This window comes from Coptis chinensis, chromosome 5, assembly GCF_015680905.1.
Source record: "Coptis chinensis isolate HL-2020 chromosome 5, ASM1568090v1, whole genome shotgun sequence".
Lineage (NCBI taxonomy): Eukaryota > Viridiplantae > Streptophyta > Magnoliopsida > Ranunculales > Ranunculaceae > Coptis > Coptis chinensis.
This window is the reverse complement of record NC_141460.1, coordinates 36666973-36683406: the sequence shown is the minus strand read 5'-3', so window position 1 is coordinate 36683406 and position 16434 is coordinate 36666973. Positions and strand designations below refer to the sequence as shown.

Below are 16434 nucleotides of genomic sequence, written 5' to 3'. Positions count from 1 at the left end.
TTCTTGGAACATTTGGTCTTCTTTCCATTTAGAGTCTTATTTTTATTGGATGAGTCATGGGCGAGTGGTGGATTTGTTGAAGGGTTGGGGTCATGGTCCTTTTACCTCATCAGGCAATTGTCTTTGGAGCTTGTTACCATATGCTATTCTGTGGGATATTTGGATTGAAATCGTCAACACTTTGAAGGCATTTCCGTATCTAAGGAGCTTATCATATCTATTAAGGCTTTATTATTTCAATGGTCTAAGATTTTTAAAAAGTTTAAGAGTATGCCTTTTGAGTATTTTGTGGTGAGGTGGGATAGGCTTTTGTATTTAGAAATAGAATAATTTGTAGTTCTCGGGTTAGCCTCATGTGGCTATGTTTTTAGTTTTATTTTGTTTCTTTGTAATAGTAAGCTTTCTCAGCCTACTTTCTTTTCACTTTTACTGAGATTTCAACTTTACCGAGCAAAAAAAATAAAAAATAAAAAAAATCTTCACAATTTGCCTGTTCAAAATCAATAATGTGTGCTCTTTTTGCAAGTGATTGAGGTCTGAGGATATTGTAAATTACACTCTCCTCACTCGTCCCTTCGTCATAGGAATTTGGACAAGATTCTTTCATCTTTCAATTATCAGGGTACCACTGCTAAATATCAAGGATGCATTGAGGAAGAAAATCATCTGTGGTCCACTCTCCAACAAAGCCAAATGGCTTGCCAACCATCACAAGGTATGGATAACATGGAAGGAAAGAATGAAAAAAACTTGAGGGCCTTCAAACACAAGGAAGGTATAAGTTGGTATAGGATGTCCAAGAGTGTCTTTGGATTGAGCTTTCCATTGATTAGGGTGTAAGATTTGGGGATTTTATGTGCAATTGGGTTGAGTTTGTAAGATGAGAGATTCATTTCAACTTGAGGCCTTGGTATCTCAAGTGTGGTCAAGTACCTTCTGGCTACTTACACCCTCAACGATTGTAATCTTGTAACCTTTTTTCAATTAAAAAAGAAATAAAACAAAACAAAATCACACTTTGCACATTGATTCCTCCATTTTAGGTTTTACCTTGTGTAAACTATCTGAAATTTGTTGTGCCTTTTTTTTATTGAATAGTAAGGTTTAGTCCCTTGACTAGAAGTCAAACTCAACGACTCTGAGTTGACTTCCACCTTAAGTTTGACTTTTGCCCAAATGCCAAACTATCCCTGCATATGCAACTCACATGACTCAATCAATCAAGTTTGTTCAAAAAGGAAATCAAAAAAATAAACATGTGTTATCACAAAGATGGTTCAGATAACAAGATTTAATCAAAATAATAACATGATTTGCAATCTTGACTGTCCTCAAGACTTCAATCTAACGAGATTTGTTGGTCTTCTTTCTACTCACTATTTAAGACTGACCCCAAGTTTGAATTTTCAACCAGAAACTCAAACTCCATCAGCCCATTAATCAGTTTTGGTTTAACCTTATTCCTTGTTTTGAATTTCATCTCCCTCTTTCTTTAACCCTAACAATCTCAACTTTTGAATTTCATCTGCTTCCTTGTTTTGGAAGTCATGGCCTCATCTCAACATTCCTTTTAAGCAAAACGTTCTCAGAAGACATTCACGATTGAATGAAAAAGAAAAGCAAAAGAAGATGAACAACAGCCCTTAGATTGAAGTTTTTCTAATCCTTTGAAGGCAATCTGATGTAGATTAAACTAGCGGAAGCTTCAATTTATCAAATCTACTCTTGAATTAAACAAAACAACTAAAACTAAAACAAATCTTTATTTCTCTCTGAAATATTCTCAATAACACAACTCTCCCTGAACCCTAATTACCAACCCATTATTTATACTAATCCTAAAAGCTATAAACCAATAGGAACACGACATGTGTCAACAACTAAAATAAAATAACTTAAACTAGTGGGCTCACGACCCATGGGCTTGGACTAAGCTAAGGGCGCACACGTATAACACTTGATAGACGAACTAATGTTATGCATCATTCTCTCCAGTTTGAAAAGAATTAGCTTTTGAGAAGTTTGTATCACCTTGTCGACCGATGAAATTTCTTTGCACGATGCCCATCACTCTTCTGCAGTTCAAACGAATTCGACCTCGAATTTTGCCCAGATAATTACTCACAAGAATAAAAATGCACCATAATGTATGCAAGTTTGCAAAATCACTATCATGATTTCTCTGCTTTATGGGAATACTACCACATCCCGAAACAACAAATACGCATACCTCCAATTATAACTTTAGATGCACATAACTAAAGAGCCTTGTATAATTAATATCAAAATCCTCCCAAACCGGTTCGGCAGACTCAACAAAAAGATTCCCACACAAAGAAGGAGTAGTGACACAAAATTCAGATTGATCTGCTCCGTATTCATCAAATATTGGTGGAGTATCTAAACAACTATCATGGTCCTCCTCTAGACAAACATCAAAAAATAGGAGGGCAATCCCAATCAACACAGTTTAACTCCATATTACAGCCCTCACCAACAAATAAATTCTCAGTAGAAGAAGTAGAATAAGCTATAACGGGCATAAAAGTGGATGTATCATGGTTGTCCACTGTAGTGCTTGGTGCGGCTTGAACAGGGATTGCTGTCTCGATTTCTGGTTTTTTAGCATACTTATTTTTCTCATGTGATGTAAGAGAAAAACATACCAGATTCCCGTGCTTCAGCCAAGAATGTCGTACACATAGTGGTTTCTATATCTGGTGGTTTGAGCGGTTCCAAGATTAATTTCCTGTCGTTATGCAAGAATGAGTGAGTGTTCTTGGCGCCATCATGAATACTCCTGTGATCAAACTGCCAAAGACGCCCTAGTAAGAGATGACAAATGTCCATTGGAACAACAGTGCACATTACTGTATCTTCGTAAGGTCCTATAGTCAGTGGAACTAAACATTGATGATTGACTACCACTGGATCTTCCTTTTTAAACCATTGGATAGAAAATGGTTTAGGATGTTTAGTAGTCTGTAGTCCTAGTTTATCGACTATCTCTTGGGAAACTAGGTTATCAGTAGAACCACCATCAATAACAACAATACACAACTTACCTTTGCTGATACATCTGGTTCTGAAAATAGAATGGCGCTTCCATGTCTCCTTATCACCCTCCCTAATGATCATTACTAGTGTTACAACTAAGGAGAAGTGTGTTGCTGATATTACTGGGTCTTGTGGATGCTGTTTTGGGGAATTTTGAGCTGACGGTTTTGCTTGAACAGTTGAAGTCAGCGTCGTTCTTAACACGGTGTCCTCAGTACTTGGTGTTTCCGACAAAGGCTCACCTAGATTGGGATTAGGCGCATCTCAGTCAATTTCAGTGCCAGTACCCCATCCTACATCCCAGTCGTCTTCATCAAACTGATTTAACTCTGATTCTGTCATGCCAGTCAGATCTATCGACATAGCTGTGTAAAGATTGAAACTTTAATCTTTAGAAGTAAAGATAATCGGTTTTTTTTTCTTGAAAGAAGAAAAATTGAATCTCCGATGAGAAAAGAAACAAAAGATTGAAATTTAATTTCGGATGAACAGTAATGCATAAATAGTGTTCCCAATGAACAGTATTTCGTTAACAATACCGATGAACAGTAACACAAAAAATTAAAAAGAATAAAAAAAAAAAAAAATTGGATTTTACTCATGAATGATTCGTGCTCTGATACCAAATGATGTAGATTAAACTAGCGGAAGCTTCAGTTTATCAAATCTACTCTTGAATTAAACAAAACAACTAAAACTAAAACAAATCTTTATTTCTCTCTGAAATATTCTCAATAACACAACTCTCCCTAAACCCTAATTACCAGCCCATTATTTATACTAATTCTAAAAACTATAAACCAATAGGAACACGACATGTGTCAACAACTAAACTAGAATAACTTAAACTAGTGGGCTCACGACCCATGGGCTTGGACTCAGCTAAGGGGTGCACACGTATAACACTTGACAGACGAACTAATGCTCTGCATCACAATCTCTCTAGCCCGGATAGTAAGTTCAGATCTTATCTGTTATGGATTTTGGCGGTCAGTTTCGTTGTGAGTTGAGATGTCTAGATTGCACCATACGTTATTATTTCTAATATATTTTGTTCCTTAAACTATTGTTATTTGGACCATCTTGGTGATGACACATGCCTACTGCTTTGTTCCATTTTGAATAAACTTAATTGAGTCATGTGAGTTGCACATGCAAGGGTAGAATGGCCTTTGCAAAAAATAGTAACCATGAACTGGAAGTCAACTCCCAGTCAATTAGCTTGACTTGCAATCACAAGGCCAAACATTAATATTTCAATAAATAAACAAACGGGGGGTGTATTCAGCCTATTTTCACATAATTTGCAGTGAACAAAACCTGAAAATGAGTAGAACTAGCTCGACATCCTGAACTAAGATTCCTAGCCAAAGGTCGATCCACACAGAAAACAATTGACGGAATTTTTTGTGTGAGAAATCCATCATGGAGATCATCTACACAAAAAGTCAGCTCCCTGGAAGAAGTGCCAAAATAGGTGTGCAAGAGTACACATAAATGCAAAACCTAGAAGTCCATAAATCGCAAAATTTTCAACTCTAATACTAACGTTATACATATTCAATGGGCTGATTTTGTTTTAGAGATGATCTTCAATAAGCTATTAATTATGTGCGCAGGAATACTTTTGAACAAGGGTGTCAATAAGGAATGTCTAACTAGATATGTTCTGCCTAACGGGTGAAATACGATATCATATTTCAGCTCCTACCAACATTTTGCTGGTCTTCGTAAGATAAAAATATATATAAACCACAAGTAAAAACTTGATATATGGAAAAACTCATTGCTCACTACATACTGATACAGCGTTTAACGAGTCAAAGTAGCAATGAACTTACTTGAGAGGATTTGCTAAAACACGCTGACCCAAGGTGACGAAGCTAGTTTCTTGATTGGACATAAACCAAGCCAGTGATGAAACACTGCATGAGATAGCATTTGAACATCACTATCATGGGAGGAAAAAAAAAAATTGTGTACACCGAGAGCTACTGCATTCAAACCTTCCAGTAAAGACGTGCTCTCTTACACCAAGAATAGTAGGACGTCGAAGACCATGATTTCCTCTGAATTCCTCGAGAAGATTTCTCATCTTCATAGCTTCCTCAAGGTAGTTATCCTACATACCAAAATAGCAGATGATTTCCCCACAAACTAGGAGCCATAATTCTTTGCTAATAGCCCAATACCAATGACATTCGAGCATATAAAGCCAGAGTATGACAGAGACTCACATCTGTAAAACATGGTGAGAAAGAGACTATTTGACAAACTAATACTCTAACAAAGGACGGTACACAATAACAGAGATAGCATCCATTGAACTACATAAGGAACTGCATTCAATTTCAGAGTAATTAGCTTATCATAGTGAAAGTGTACTGTTTCATACTATCATATTTCCTACTTATGGTCCTCTTCGAATAACATATAAATGATGGCCATAAAAAAACAGTCTGTGAAGAGTTGGAAGGCAACATTACAGACAAAAAAAGGCACATGGAAATTCTTATTAAAAGTACCTGTGCTCACTCACATATCCGCTACCTACCGCTTTTTGGAATGTAATCTGGGTACCTAGTCATGTCAAAGGCTCATCCAATATATATATATATAAATATGGGGCAGGCTACCTTGACATCTTATTTTGACACCTTATCTTGACATCCAAAACCTAAAAGTGAACTTGCACATTAAACTAAGGGCTGATTTTTGGTAGAGAAGATCTTCCTACCATGGATTGAATCTCCACCAAAACTCGTCTCAATTGGATATGTCTAGCTTTATTAAAAATAGTGCTAAAAGTATGGACCGTTAGATAAATATCGAACTTAAACACAATTTTTGACAAGGTTAGACATTGAGTAAAAAGCTAATTACATTGACACGGATACGTGTGTCGGTGTCCGACCAGAGACCTGTATGAATTAGGACACGAGAACACAACAAATTAAAAAAGAAATCTAATACTATTCTTTTAATATTAACAGTTATTTCCCGTATGATTCTATCTCTTTTTTTTTCTTGGTTACGTCAGGTTGAATTCCATATAGTTCAACCGTACTTTATTGACCGCAACTTCTGAATAATGCTTAGTCCCAGTGAGAAGAGACACTTAATCAGAATCACTCTCGCCCATCTTGAATAGTAACGCCCATGTCACCCTTCAAGCTTCCAGCAAATGTTTTGCTCAACAGGATCCCATATGAAATGGTAACAGACCTGTAACGAACGCAAGGAGGAAGTTCAAGATACCTCAACGGTAATAAAATCAACAAAACACCTAATGGCTCCAGCCATCCTATCAACACCACTCGTGTCAACCACCCCAAACACTTTGCTTTTTGCCAAATTCAACTTAAGACCCGAGATCACCTCAAGTAACTTCTACAAAGGAATCTAAAGTGTGAAAAGTCCCTACTCAAGAACTCTACAAATAGTCTGCATATTGCAGATGAGAGACAAGAACACGCTCCTGTCCTACCCAGAAACACTCAGATAAAGCCAAGCTTGTTAGCTCTACTATAAAGCCCAAAATTTCGACCACCAAGAAAAATAGATGTGGAGACAAGGGCTCACCCAGTCTAATGCCTCTAAAATTTCTAAAGAAACCAGCAGGCGGCCCATTAATCAGAATCAAGAAAGAACACGACATACATCTTATCCATTTCCACTGCTTCCAACCAAACCCCATCTCATCACATAGTCCACACAAAACACAACTGACATGGTCAAAAGCAAGGTTTTAAGACCCCGGTTTTTTTAACCGGATCAGGTGATGTGATCCTGGTTCAAACGATTGGGTCATTTTGGCACCGGCTGGTTCTCTACTTTAGTCAACAATACCCATGCTTCTTCGCAATGAGGTTAGAGATCACCTATTTCAATCTCAGCAAAAGCATCTTGAATATGATCTTGTAAACACAACCAACCAAGCTGATAGGGCGCAAGTCAAGGATATCCTATCCCCCCTCTTTTAAGGATTAGCTTGATAAAGGTGTTATTTAGGCGAAAGGAAGGACGTCTCCCAAAACTCCCGAAAGGTCTCAATAACATCATCTCTCACTATATCGCAATACTTCTTAAAAAACTCAATATTCAAACCATCTGGGCCCACTGACTTATCATTCCCCAATGTTGGAGATATGAGTTTTCTGTTTTATTTATTTACTTGTCTTTATGTGTATGGTGAAACTATCATTGATGTGGGTGTATTTAACATTATTGTTTCTATAATATAAAAGGGTCCACGGTCTGGAAAAAGATACAGTCGTGAGAACTTTTTCTCTCCTTCACAGACCCTATTACTAAAACTTTACATGGTATCAGAGCCTTAGGGTTGATCCTCTCTCTCTCTCTCTCTCTCATCTACTCAGGCACATCTATGTTTACAATTTTTTTTTAGGTGCTGAAAAATGCCTATATGGTGTTTGATGTTTTATCTGGTTGCTATTTGATGTGTGTCTTCTTGCGATTTTTGTGTTGGTTGTTGTCTCCCCGCTTTCGTGAATCGGTTAAATTGGTAATTTTGTTTTATCGGACTTTCTTTTATTACTCTTTGTGATTGGTCATTTGTGACTATTATTCATGACGGAGGAAAAACAACCGCCACAAGCGGTAAAGGATGATGATTTTTGCCCAAATCCATTCTTTGCTAAAAACTAAATGACGTCAATTATCTAGCATGGGCTCATGCGACGGGGTTTATTTACTGGGGAAGAAGAAACTAAAATACTTAACTGATAATCCTCCTGCAAGTACTGACACGAAATATGAAGATTGGATGTGTGAAGACTCTATTGTGATGGGTTGGTTATGGCATAGTATGGAGCCCCACATTACCACCACAGTTGAGTTCTGCGATTCTTCAAAGAAAATTTGGAACTCCTTAAGTGAGTCGTTTTCTCATCAAAGCAATGTGTCTCGGGTGTATGACTTGTATGAGCAAATTTTCGCTACAAAACAGTCTGGAAGAACCCTTTCAGAGTACTATGGTACTCTTAAAAATTTATGGGAGCAACTACTACAGCATAGACCCTTTACAGCTGATTTGGAACAACAAAAGCGTCACTGGGAGGAGTTCACAATTGCTACTTTATTACGTGGGCTAGATCAAGAGTTGAAGGGCTTTAAAGATCAGATTCTCGCCAGTGAATCTTTACCTACCGCTGCTAATGCGTATTCACGACTTTTAAGATCTTCACTCGGCCAAAGTTCCACTCCTAGTCCTAATCTTACAGAGTCATCAGCCTTTGTCTCTAGCAGTGCTGGTCGAGGTGTTTTTCGTGGGGGTCGTGGAGGTCGTAGTACTCGTGGTGTACGTGGTGGACGTACTGGTGGACGAGGTGACAGGAAGTGTAATCATTGTGGTGGAATCAATCATACAGAACCCTACTGTTGGATTAAGTGGGGTAAGCCAGAATATGTGCATCAAGTTTCTGACGCCCAGCAGCCAACACAACCACCCATTTCATCTAGGCATGTGCCTTCTAATTCTGATACTCGTGATGCACTTACCACTCAATTGAGCGAGCTAGTTCAAACATTGAAAAATGTGACTCCCCATTCATCGTCCTCTACTGCTACCTTGGTTAATTCAGGTAATGTTGCATGTGTGGCCCATTCTTCTCCATCATGGGTCATTGATTCAGGAGCTAGCTCTCACATATCTGGTACTGCATCCTTCTTTTCTGATTTGACTCCTATAAACCACCAAATTGTATTAGTTGATGGGTCTTCCCGTCCAGTACAAGGGATAGGTGTTCTGCACCCTAGTTCTTCTTTGTCTTTACCATCTAGTCTCTATGTACCCAAGTTTCCATTTAATCTGCTTTCTGTAAGCCAGCTAACCAAAACTTTGAATTGCTCGGTAACATTTTCTCAATCTTCTTGTGTATTTCAGGACCTCTTGACGAAGAAGACGATTGGTTCGGGGCATGAGAAAGATTGGCTATATTTTCTAAATTTTGGTGAAATCCCTACTTCTTCATCTGCATTGAGCGCTGTTGTTTCACCTCTTCAGTGGCATTTCCGCTTAGGTCACCCATCGTTAGCAAAGTTGCGGCTAGCTATCCCTCAATTGGGTCATGTGTCAAGTCTAGAGTGTGAGGCTTGCCAGTTAGGCAAACATCATCGTAGTTCCTTTCCTAGTACTAGTCATAGTCGTCAGTCACAGTCATTTGATGTAGTCCACACAGACATATGGGGTCCTTCTCGAACCAAAAGTATGAATGGATATCTTTATTTTGTTATATTTGTTGATGATTTTTCTCGAATGACTCGATTATTTATGATGAAAGAGCGGTCTGAGTTGCCTCGCATTTTTTCTGCATACTATAACGAGATTTTTACTCAATTTGGTAAGCGAATTAAAGTTATTCGATCTGACAATGCCTTGGAATACACTCAATCTATTATGCATTCCTTTTGTGTTGATCGAGGTATCATTCACCAGACTAGTTGTGCTCATACCTCGCAACAAAATGGGATTGCAGAACGAAAGCTTCGCCATTTGTTAGATGTTGCGCGTACCTTGAGGTTTAATATGCACGTACCCAAATATTTTTGGGCTGATGCCGTCCTCACTGCTTGTCACCTTATTAATCGTATGCCATCTCTAGTCTTGGGTAATCAAACTCCTTTTTCTCTTTTATATTCCGATAGTTCTCCCTTTCAACTAACCCCTCGTGTTTTTGGTTGTGTTGCCTTTGTACATATCTTGGATCCTGGTCATGACAAGTTATCTCCCCGTGCTCGCAAGTGCATATTTCTTGGGTACTCTCGCACTCAGAAAGGGTACCGATGTTACAGTCCTGATGCACGACGTTATTTTGTGAGTGCTGACGTTACTTTTTTTGAGTCCACTCCTTTTTTTTCATCACCTGGTCAAAGTTTATCTATGGATCTTATATCATCTCGTGAGGGGGAGCATTCCTTGCCTTCACCTACTCTTCCAATGCCGATAGCACTGCCCAGTGATCCTCCTTCACCTACTCTTCCGATGCCGATAGCACTGCCCAGTGATCCTCCTCCCTTACAGGTTTACCAACGCCGCAAATATCGACAAGGTGTTTCTAATGCTCCGCAACCAGCTACTTCTCCGTCAGAGGCTCCTCTTGCTTCCTCCTGTGATTCAATTAATGAGCCCATTGCAAAAAGGAAAGGTACACGTTCTTGCACTCTACATCCCATTAGCAATTTTGTGTCCTATCATCGTCTTTCCTCTTCATTGCAGTCATTTGCTTTCACTCTTTCTTCTGTTTCTATTCCTTCCTCTTATGAACAGGCATTGTCTTCACCTGGTTGGAAACGTGCTATGGATGAGGAAATGAGTGCTCTTTACAAAAATCTTACATGGGAACTTACTCCTCTCCCTGGTGGGAAACATACAGTAGGATGTCGTTGGGTCTTCACTATTAAATACCTTCCGATGGTTCTATTGATTGCCTTTAAGGCGAGGTTGGTGGCTAAAGGATACACACAGAGATATGGAGTTGATTACTTAGAGACTTTCTCTCCTGTGGCTCGCCTTAATTCTGTGCGGATTCTTCTTTCTGTTGCTGCTAATCGTTCTTGGCCGTTATATCAGCTTGATATAAAAAATGCTTTCCTTCACGGTGACTTACAAGAAGAAGTCTACATGGAGCAACCTCCTGGTTATGTGGTTTCGGGCAGCGAGCACCTTGTTTGTAAACTGCATAAGGCTCTTTATGGCCTTAAGCAGTCTCCTCGTGCATGGATGTTGTGGGTTCATTCTCTCTTGAGGGACATGGGTATTGATGTTCCTACTCCAATGCAAATGCATTGTGACAATCAGGCAGCCATCTATATTGCTAGCAATCCCGTCTTTCATGAACGCACAAAGCATATCGAAGTCGATTGCCACTTCATTCGTGACCTACTATTGAAGAAACAGATTACTACTCCCTATATTCGATCCAATGACCAGCTAGGTGATATATTCACGAAGCCATTAGCTCGCCATGTGTTTCAAACTCTCTGTTTCAAGCTGGGCATGTTTGATGTGTATGCTCCAGCTTGAGGGGGAGTGTTGGAGATATGAGTTTTCTGTTTTATTTATTTACTTGTCTTTATGTGTATGGTGAAACTATCATTGATGTGGGTGTATTTAACATTATTGTTTCTATAATATAAAAGGGTCCACGGTCTGGAAAAAGATACAGCCGTGAGAACTTTTTCTCTCCTTCACAGACCCTATTACTAAAACTTTACACCCAACAATCACCCTCTAAACCTACTTCTCAAACTCCCTCTATGTCTGCACTCTCCTCTCTAGTTATGCTTGGGGGAGATCATCAACAAGTGGGCGTCTAACTTCGGGTTCGGTATAAAGCCAAAAGTAGAAGGAAACCACCTCCTCTCTCAGGTGATCGTCTCCCCATATAACATTAACATCAATCCTCAAACTCCCTAACATATTCTTACTATTTCTAGCCCTTGCTCTTTGATAGAAAAATCCAGTGCTAGAATGCCCCTCCCTGATATCTTTGACTTAGTCTTTTGTCTCCAAGACATGCCCTCCAAGTAAATCACCCTTCAAATTTCGCCCTCCACTCTTGGCGCTGGATTCTCTCATACATATCAAGGTTCCCTTATTCCTCTTTCGGATCGGCTATTCTAATATCCTCTAAAAGTTTCTTCTTCTTCCTGTCCACCCGCCCAAAATCATTCTTGTTTCACCCTTTAATTTTACTTTTCAGAGTTTAGAGTTTTTTTGCAAGTCTAAAACTCGCTTTATCTCCATCAGTGTCACAGTTCCACCACTCTTTCACATTCTCCACAAACTACCCGCCCTTAAGCCACATGTTTTCAAAGCGAAAAGGAGTGGGGCGTCTCCTCACCACCTCACTTCTTAACAAGATAGGGTGATGAGCACAAGCTGAGCTGGCAACAACCGACTGGGCTAGAGAGGGCCAACTTTCCTCCCACTCCGTACTCACAAGTAACTGATCCAACTGAGAGAAGATCGGGTCATCCTTTAATAGGACCAAGTGAGTTTCCCCCGGTAAGAGGAAAATCCACCAACTCACATCTCATGAGGAAATCATCAGATCTTTTACTGATCTTAGGACTAGACGCCTCCTTTTTCCGCTCAGTGGGAAAACTTAACCACATTGGAAGCGCCCCCAACACACCAAGAACCCCTATACTATAAGCATATACATCGTCAAACTCAGTCCAAAAACTCAAGAACTCGGCCCTCTTAGGAGCATAAATGCAGGTAAGAAGCTTACGGGTGTCCTCACCTTCAAAGATACATGGGAGTGGAGAAAGAAATTTACCACAATGTCATTCTATTTTTGAAAACTCCTTAAGCCGTTAAGCAATGTGAAAATACAAAACGCCGTGAAGCTTTAACAACACGTAGCTTTAAGTTGGAAAGCATACATTGTTTATTTGTGCATTGTATATTTGTGATTTTGTGCAAAATTACATCTGTCTAATGTTTATTTTCCATTCGTTTCCAACTAAAATAGTGAATTTAGAATTAGTTTTTGTTTTGCAATCAATATGTAATCACTTTGCCCATAAACTTTGCAAAAGAATAAGATAAAAAGGGAAAGAAAGAAAAGATTCTAACCTGATTCATGTCAATTGTTTGAATGGCTTCCCCACGTGTGAAGACTATTGCATGATTTTGATTCTCAGGTTTCCCTTCACCAAGCTTTGGGTCTCCAGGCAGCTTGATAGAATATATTTCCTACACATTTAAAATTTATGAAACTGACAACGAACTTATTTCATGAAAATATCATAACATAATAATAATAATAATAAAAGGAGAAGAGAAATGCTATCTAAAGATTCGTGTAAATCATATCCATGTAAAGTTGAAAGCCTTAATGTGTAATACAATAATTGGGGAAAACATAAAATAACATGCATAAGTGATTTTATGCCTCTGCACTAGAAAACAAATAAAATAGTAGGATGATGAGGATGACGAGATGGATATGGGTTCATTTACTCAAACAGATTTATTTGAAAGAAACAGAAAAGAATTGATATTGTTTAATTAAACACAAAAAGATCGATTTTATTAAGCTGAACACAAATCGAAAGGAAAGTAATGATTTTGATGTTTGGAACGCGTTCTTGATATTCATTGTGAATGAAACAACATCATAAAAGGGTTGCATAAATAGTTGAAATGGGGGAGATGAAACTTGTTGTGGAGATTGTCACAAGTTGGTCAATGGAACTAAGAGTAGTTGGCCAAAATTGGAACTGACATGGGAACTGACAGACGTGAAAACTAGGGAAAGAGACTTTCAGGTAGCTCTTAAAGACATATTTTTGGTCATGCAGAGTCAAAACCCTTGGAAAATATCAATTACCCCTTGGCAATATCCAGATTTTTTTTTTATTAATTTATATATTCATTTACTGTTGTTGCTGTTGTTGTTATTACATTTAGTATTGATTGAAATTCTTAGTTCCCCATCCACTCGTAGAGATACTTGTCGTCGACACTGGAAGTAAGTTAACAGCCACCATCACCCTTGGAGCATTGACCACGGAAATCAACTATGCATAAGCAGTATCTCTTCTACTTGTCACACATTGAATGTTTACAGTGAATACACCTACTAAGCACATTCATAGAGTTAGGTTAGGAGAAGAGGATGTTGAGCAAGCTTAAACAATGGGGCATCCAACTCAGAACCAATTGGTGATGAGTGGAGAGGCTCAAGAAACTATATATCGTAATGCAAGGCTTTAATTATCAACACACGTGTGGCATTATATGAGCCTAACACGTGGACAATATACTTGGGTGATGCAGAGTAAACGGGCACTTTGGGCCACACACAATACCCTGTTCTGATACCATCGTAAACATTGGGGCATCCCACTATGTATATTGTAATGAAAGTCTTTAATTATCCCATGTGGGACTATACTAACATCTCAGCAAGAAGGATCCATTGGAAGAGAAGAAACTTTTTTTTTTCAGTTGGAAGAGAAGAAACAAAACTACGTACAGAGGTAACAAGTACTCACAGATGAAAACTGAAGAAAATCCAATCAAAAACAAACATTGCCGCTATGATCATGTGCAACATTGAGCGCTAGGCCGCTAAGAAACCCAAAAAGAAGAAATGACAGCTTAAGCGTTCTAAAGCAGTGATGATGACCTCACAGGACCTAGGTTGAGGAGGTGAGATCAGATAAAAGTATATTTTTTTTAATACTTTTCTAGCGTCCTTTGTGTAAAGGAAAAAAGTAAGAATTTTTGGAACAGGATATGGTCAGCGAACCCAAACAATATCGTTGTTGTTGATTAACCTTTCCATGTACTTTTTTGACGCATATCCCACGATATTGTAGACCAAACTTAAATTAAACTAAGAATTGAGCTTCTAGTCCTCCGGTTAAATATGTCAAGTTTCCACTTAAGTGGATCGAAGCTTACTGATTATTAGAGATCACAAGTAAGAATAATTTTCAATCAGAATGTTAGAAAACCATAAAACTGATGGTTCAAATTACAAATGAGCATCTAAAGGAACAAAAACCTGCCACGGAATAACTAAAAATGTTGTTATGTGCTGCACTGCTGCATACCTGATCCTTTCCATTTATATCAGCTTTAACGAGTTTTGAATAGAACTCCTTTTCAATTTGCCCACCAACTGCACCACTCTCCTCCACATGTATGAAAGCAACTCGAAGAGCTTCATTCCTGAAAGCAAGTAAAATTACATTTTTTTTTTTTTTTTTTTTTTTTTTTTTTTTGAGGTAAAAAGTATTAATACATTCCAAATCATAATCAAAGTTACAAAATGTTAATCCCCATTTAGCAAGATGCTAAGTTACAAGATTACCCACACCCTAAACATGAGATACCTTCAAGTACTAAATACAATATTATCCCAATCACACACAAAGTCTTGAAATCTTAAGGTTTGCAAGTAAAATTACATTGCAAACCCACAACAACAAATATGATACCAATACGTAATACATAGGCCCAAGTATTCAAGCCAAATCTATAATGCTATAACTATTTGTTATTCATTCAATTATAATAAATTATAATATTAACCACTAAATAATTAATTTAAACAACATAAAAACCTTCTTTATTGACTCTCAATAACCTACGCCAAGTAACAATAATTAGAAAGAAAATTGAAACAGAAACAAAAGAATAAAGAATAACCTCTGCATCAACAGAGCAATATCGGTTGCCTCTGGAGCTTTCCTCTGTTTCTGCTGTCCATATATTTGGCATGAGACCACGTAAGTAAACTTTAAATCTGCTTGTGCCCTAGCTTCACGAGACAACTCAAATCCTTGTGTACTAGGAAAAGTGGATCCTGAATAACCATCACTCATATCTACGAAAGAAAATAGCACAATAGTAAGTACCAGCATTCGTTTTTTTTTAACAAATTGAAGAAACGGCTTAGCAAATACCTCCTAATGCCCTCCTTTCTAAATGGCTTTGTAGCATCAGAGCCCTCCTGTAGTACATCATACCACGCACTGCATTTCAACCCACAAGAATAACAGATTATGGAGAAATGTTTCGAAATAGCTTAATCTGTCTCTTTGTTAAGCACCAACTATATATGTACGAGGAGGGGAATACTAAGTGGTTAGGTAGAATCTACTAATCAAGACAAAAGAAACTTGTGCAATTAATGAAATTATATTCAAACCTGTTCTGGCCAAAGTTTGGCCTCGATAAGATGCCCAAAATCGAAGCTCCAAGTTATCCCTAGAGCTCTCTTGAAGGTCGGCATCACCAGTAGACTCACCCCGACCTATTCGTTCTAAAAAATTGTCCCATTCATCTGAAATAAAACTGAGGTCAGGCTTTGGCGTCATGAAAAAAAAAAGGGGCGTAAATATAAGAAGAAACGCTGTAGCATGACGGGCCTAATACAGTCAATTCAGCTTAACTACCCAGGATATTTGTCAGTAGTTTAGGTCATAAACAAACTCACAAGTTTTATGTAGTTTACTAGATACCATGCTAAACATATCAAACAGAACAGAAACTTAGCAAATAAATTTTAGTGGATATAATATTTCCAACAGATATATTAGAAAACATTAGTTATGTGCACATGATCCCACTTTTCAATTTTCTGATTTCAGCGACTAACATGCCTGCATTATAACTTATACATTGTGTTCTAAAACTCTTTCCAGTCTCTGTGAAACCAAAGTTGCGAGCTCTTGCAGCAGAGAAAGCTTTGGTCATTGGTGTTTTTATTTTTTTTGTTGGTCTGCAAAAATTCCAAGTTCATTGTTGATGATTTTAACATGAATGAGTCAAACTCTAAGTTACATTGACACGGACATGTGTGTCAGTATCCGACACGGATACGGAGTGTCTGA

General features: G+C 38.2%; 1 protein-coding gene across 1 annotated transcript in view; it reads right to left on the bottom strand.

Annotated features, from left to right (window-relative positions):
- GSL8 (glucan synthase-like 8) overlaps positions 1–16434 on the bottom strand; it is a 67510-nt gene that overhangs the window by 16982 nt on the left and 34094 nt on the right. The window contains exons 32-38 of the mRNA XM_086559960.1: positions 15750–15884; positions 15505–15573; positions 15248–15425; positions 14650–14767; positions 12662–12781; positions 5064–5179; positions 4899–4982 (exon numbers count right to left, since the gene is read on the bottom strand). Of these exons, the coding sequence (XP_086416086.1) occupies positions 4899–4982; positions 5064–5179; positions 12662–12781; positions 14650–14767; positions 15248–15425; positions 15505–15573; positions 15750–15884 (820 nt within the window). The remainder of the gene's footprint in view (positions 1–4898; positions 4983–5063; positions 5180–12661; positions 12782–14649; positions 14768–15247; positions 15426–15504; positions 15574–15749; positions 15885–16434) is intronic.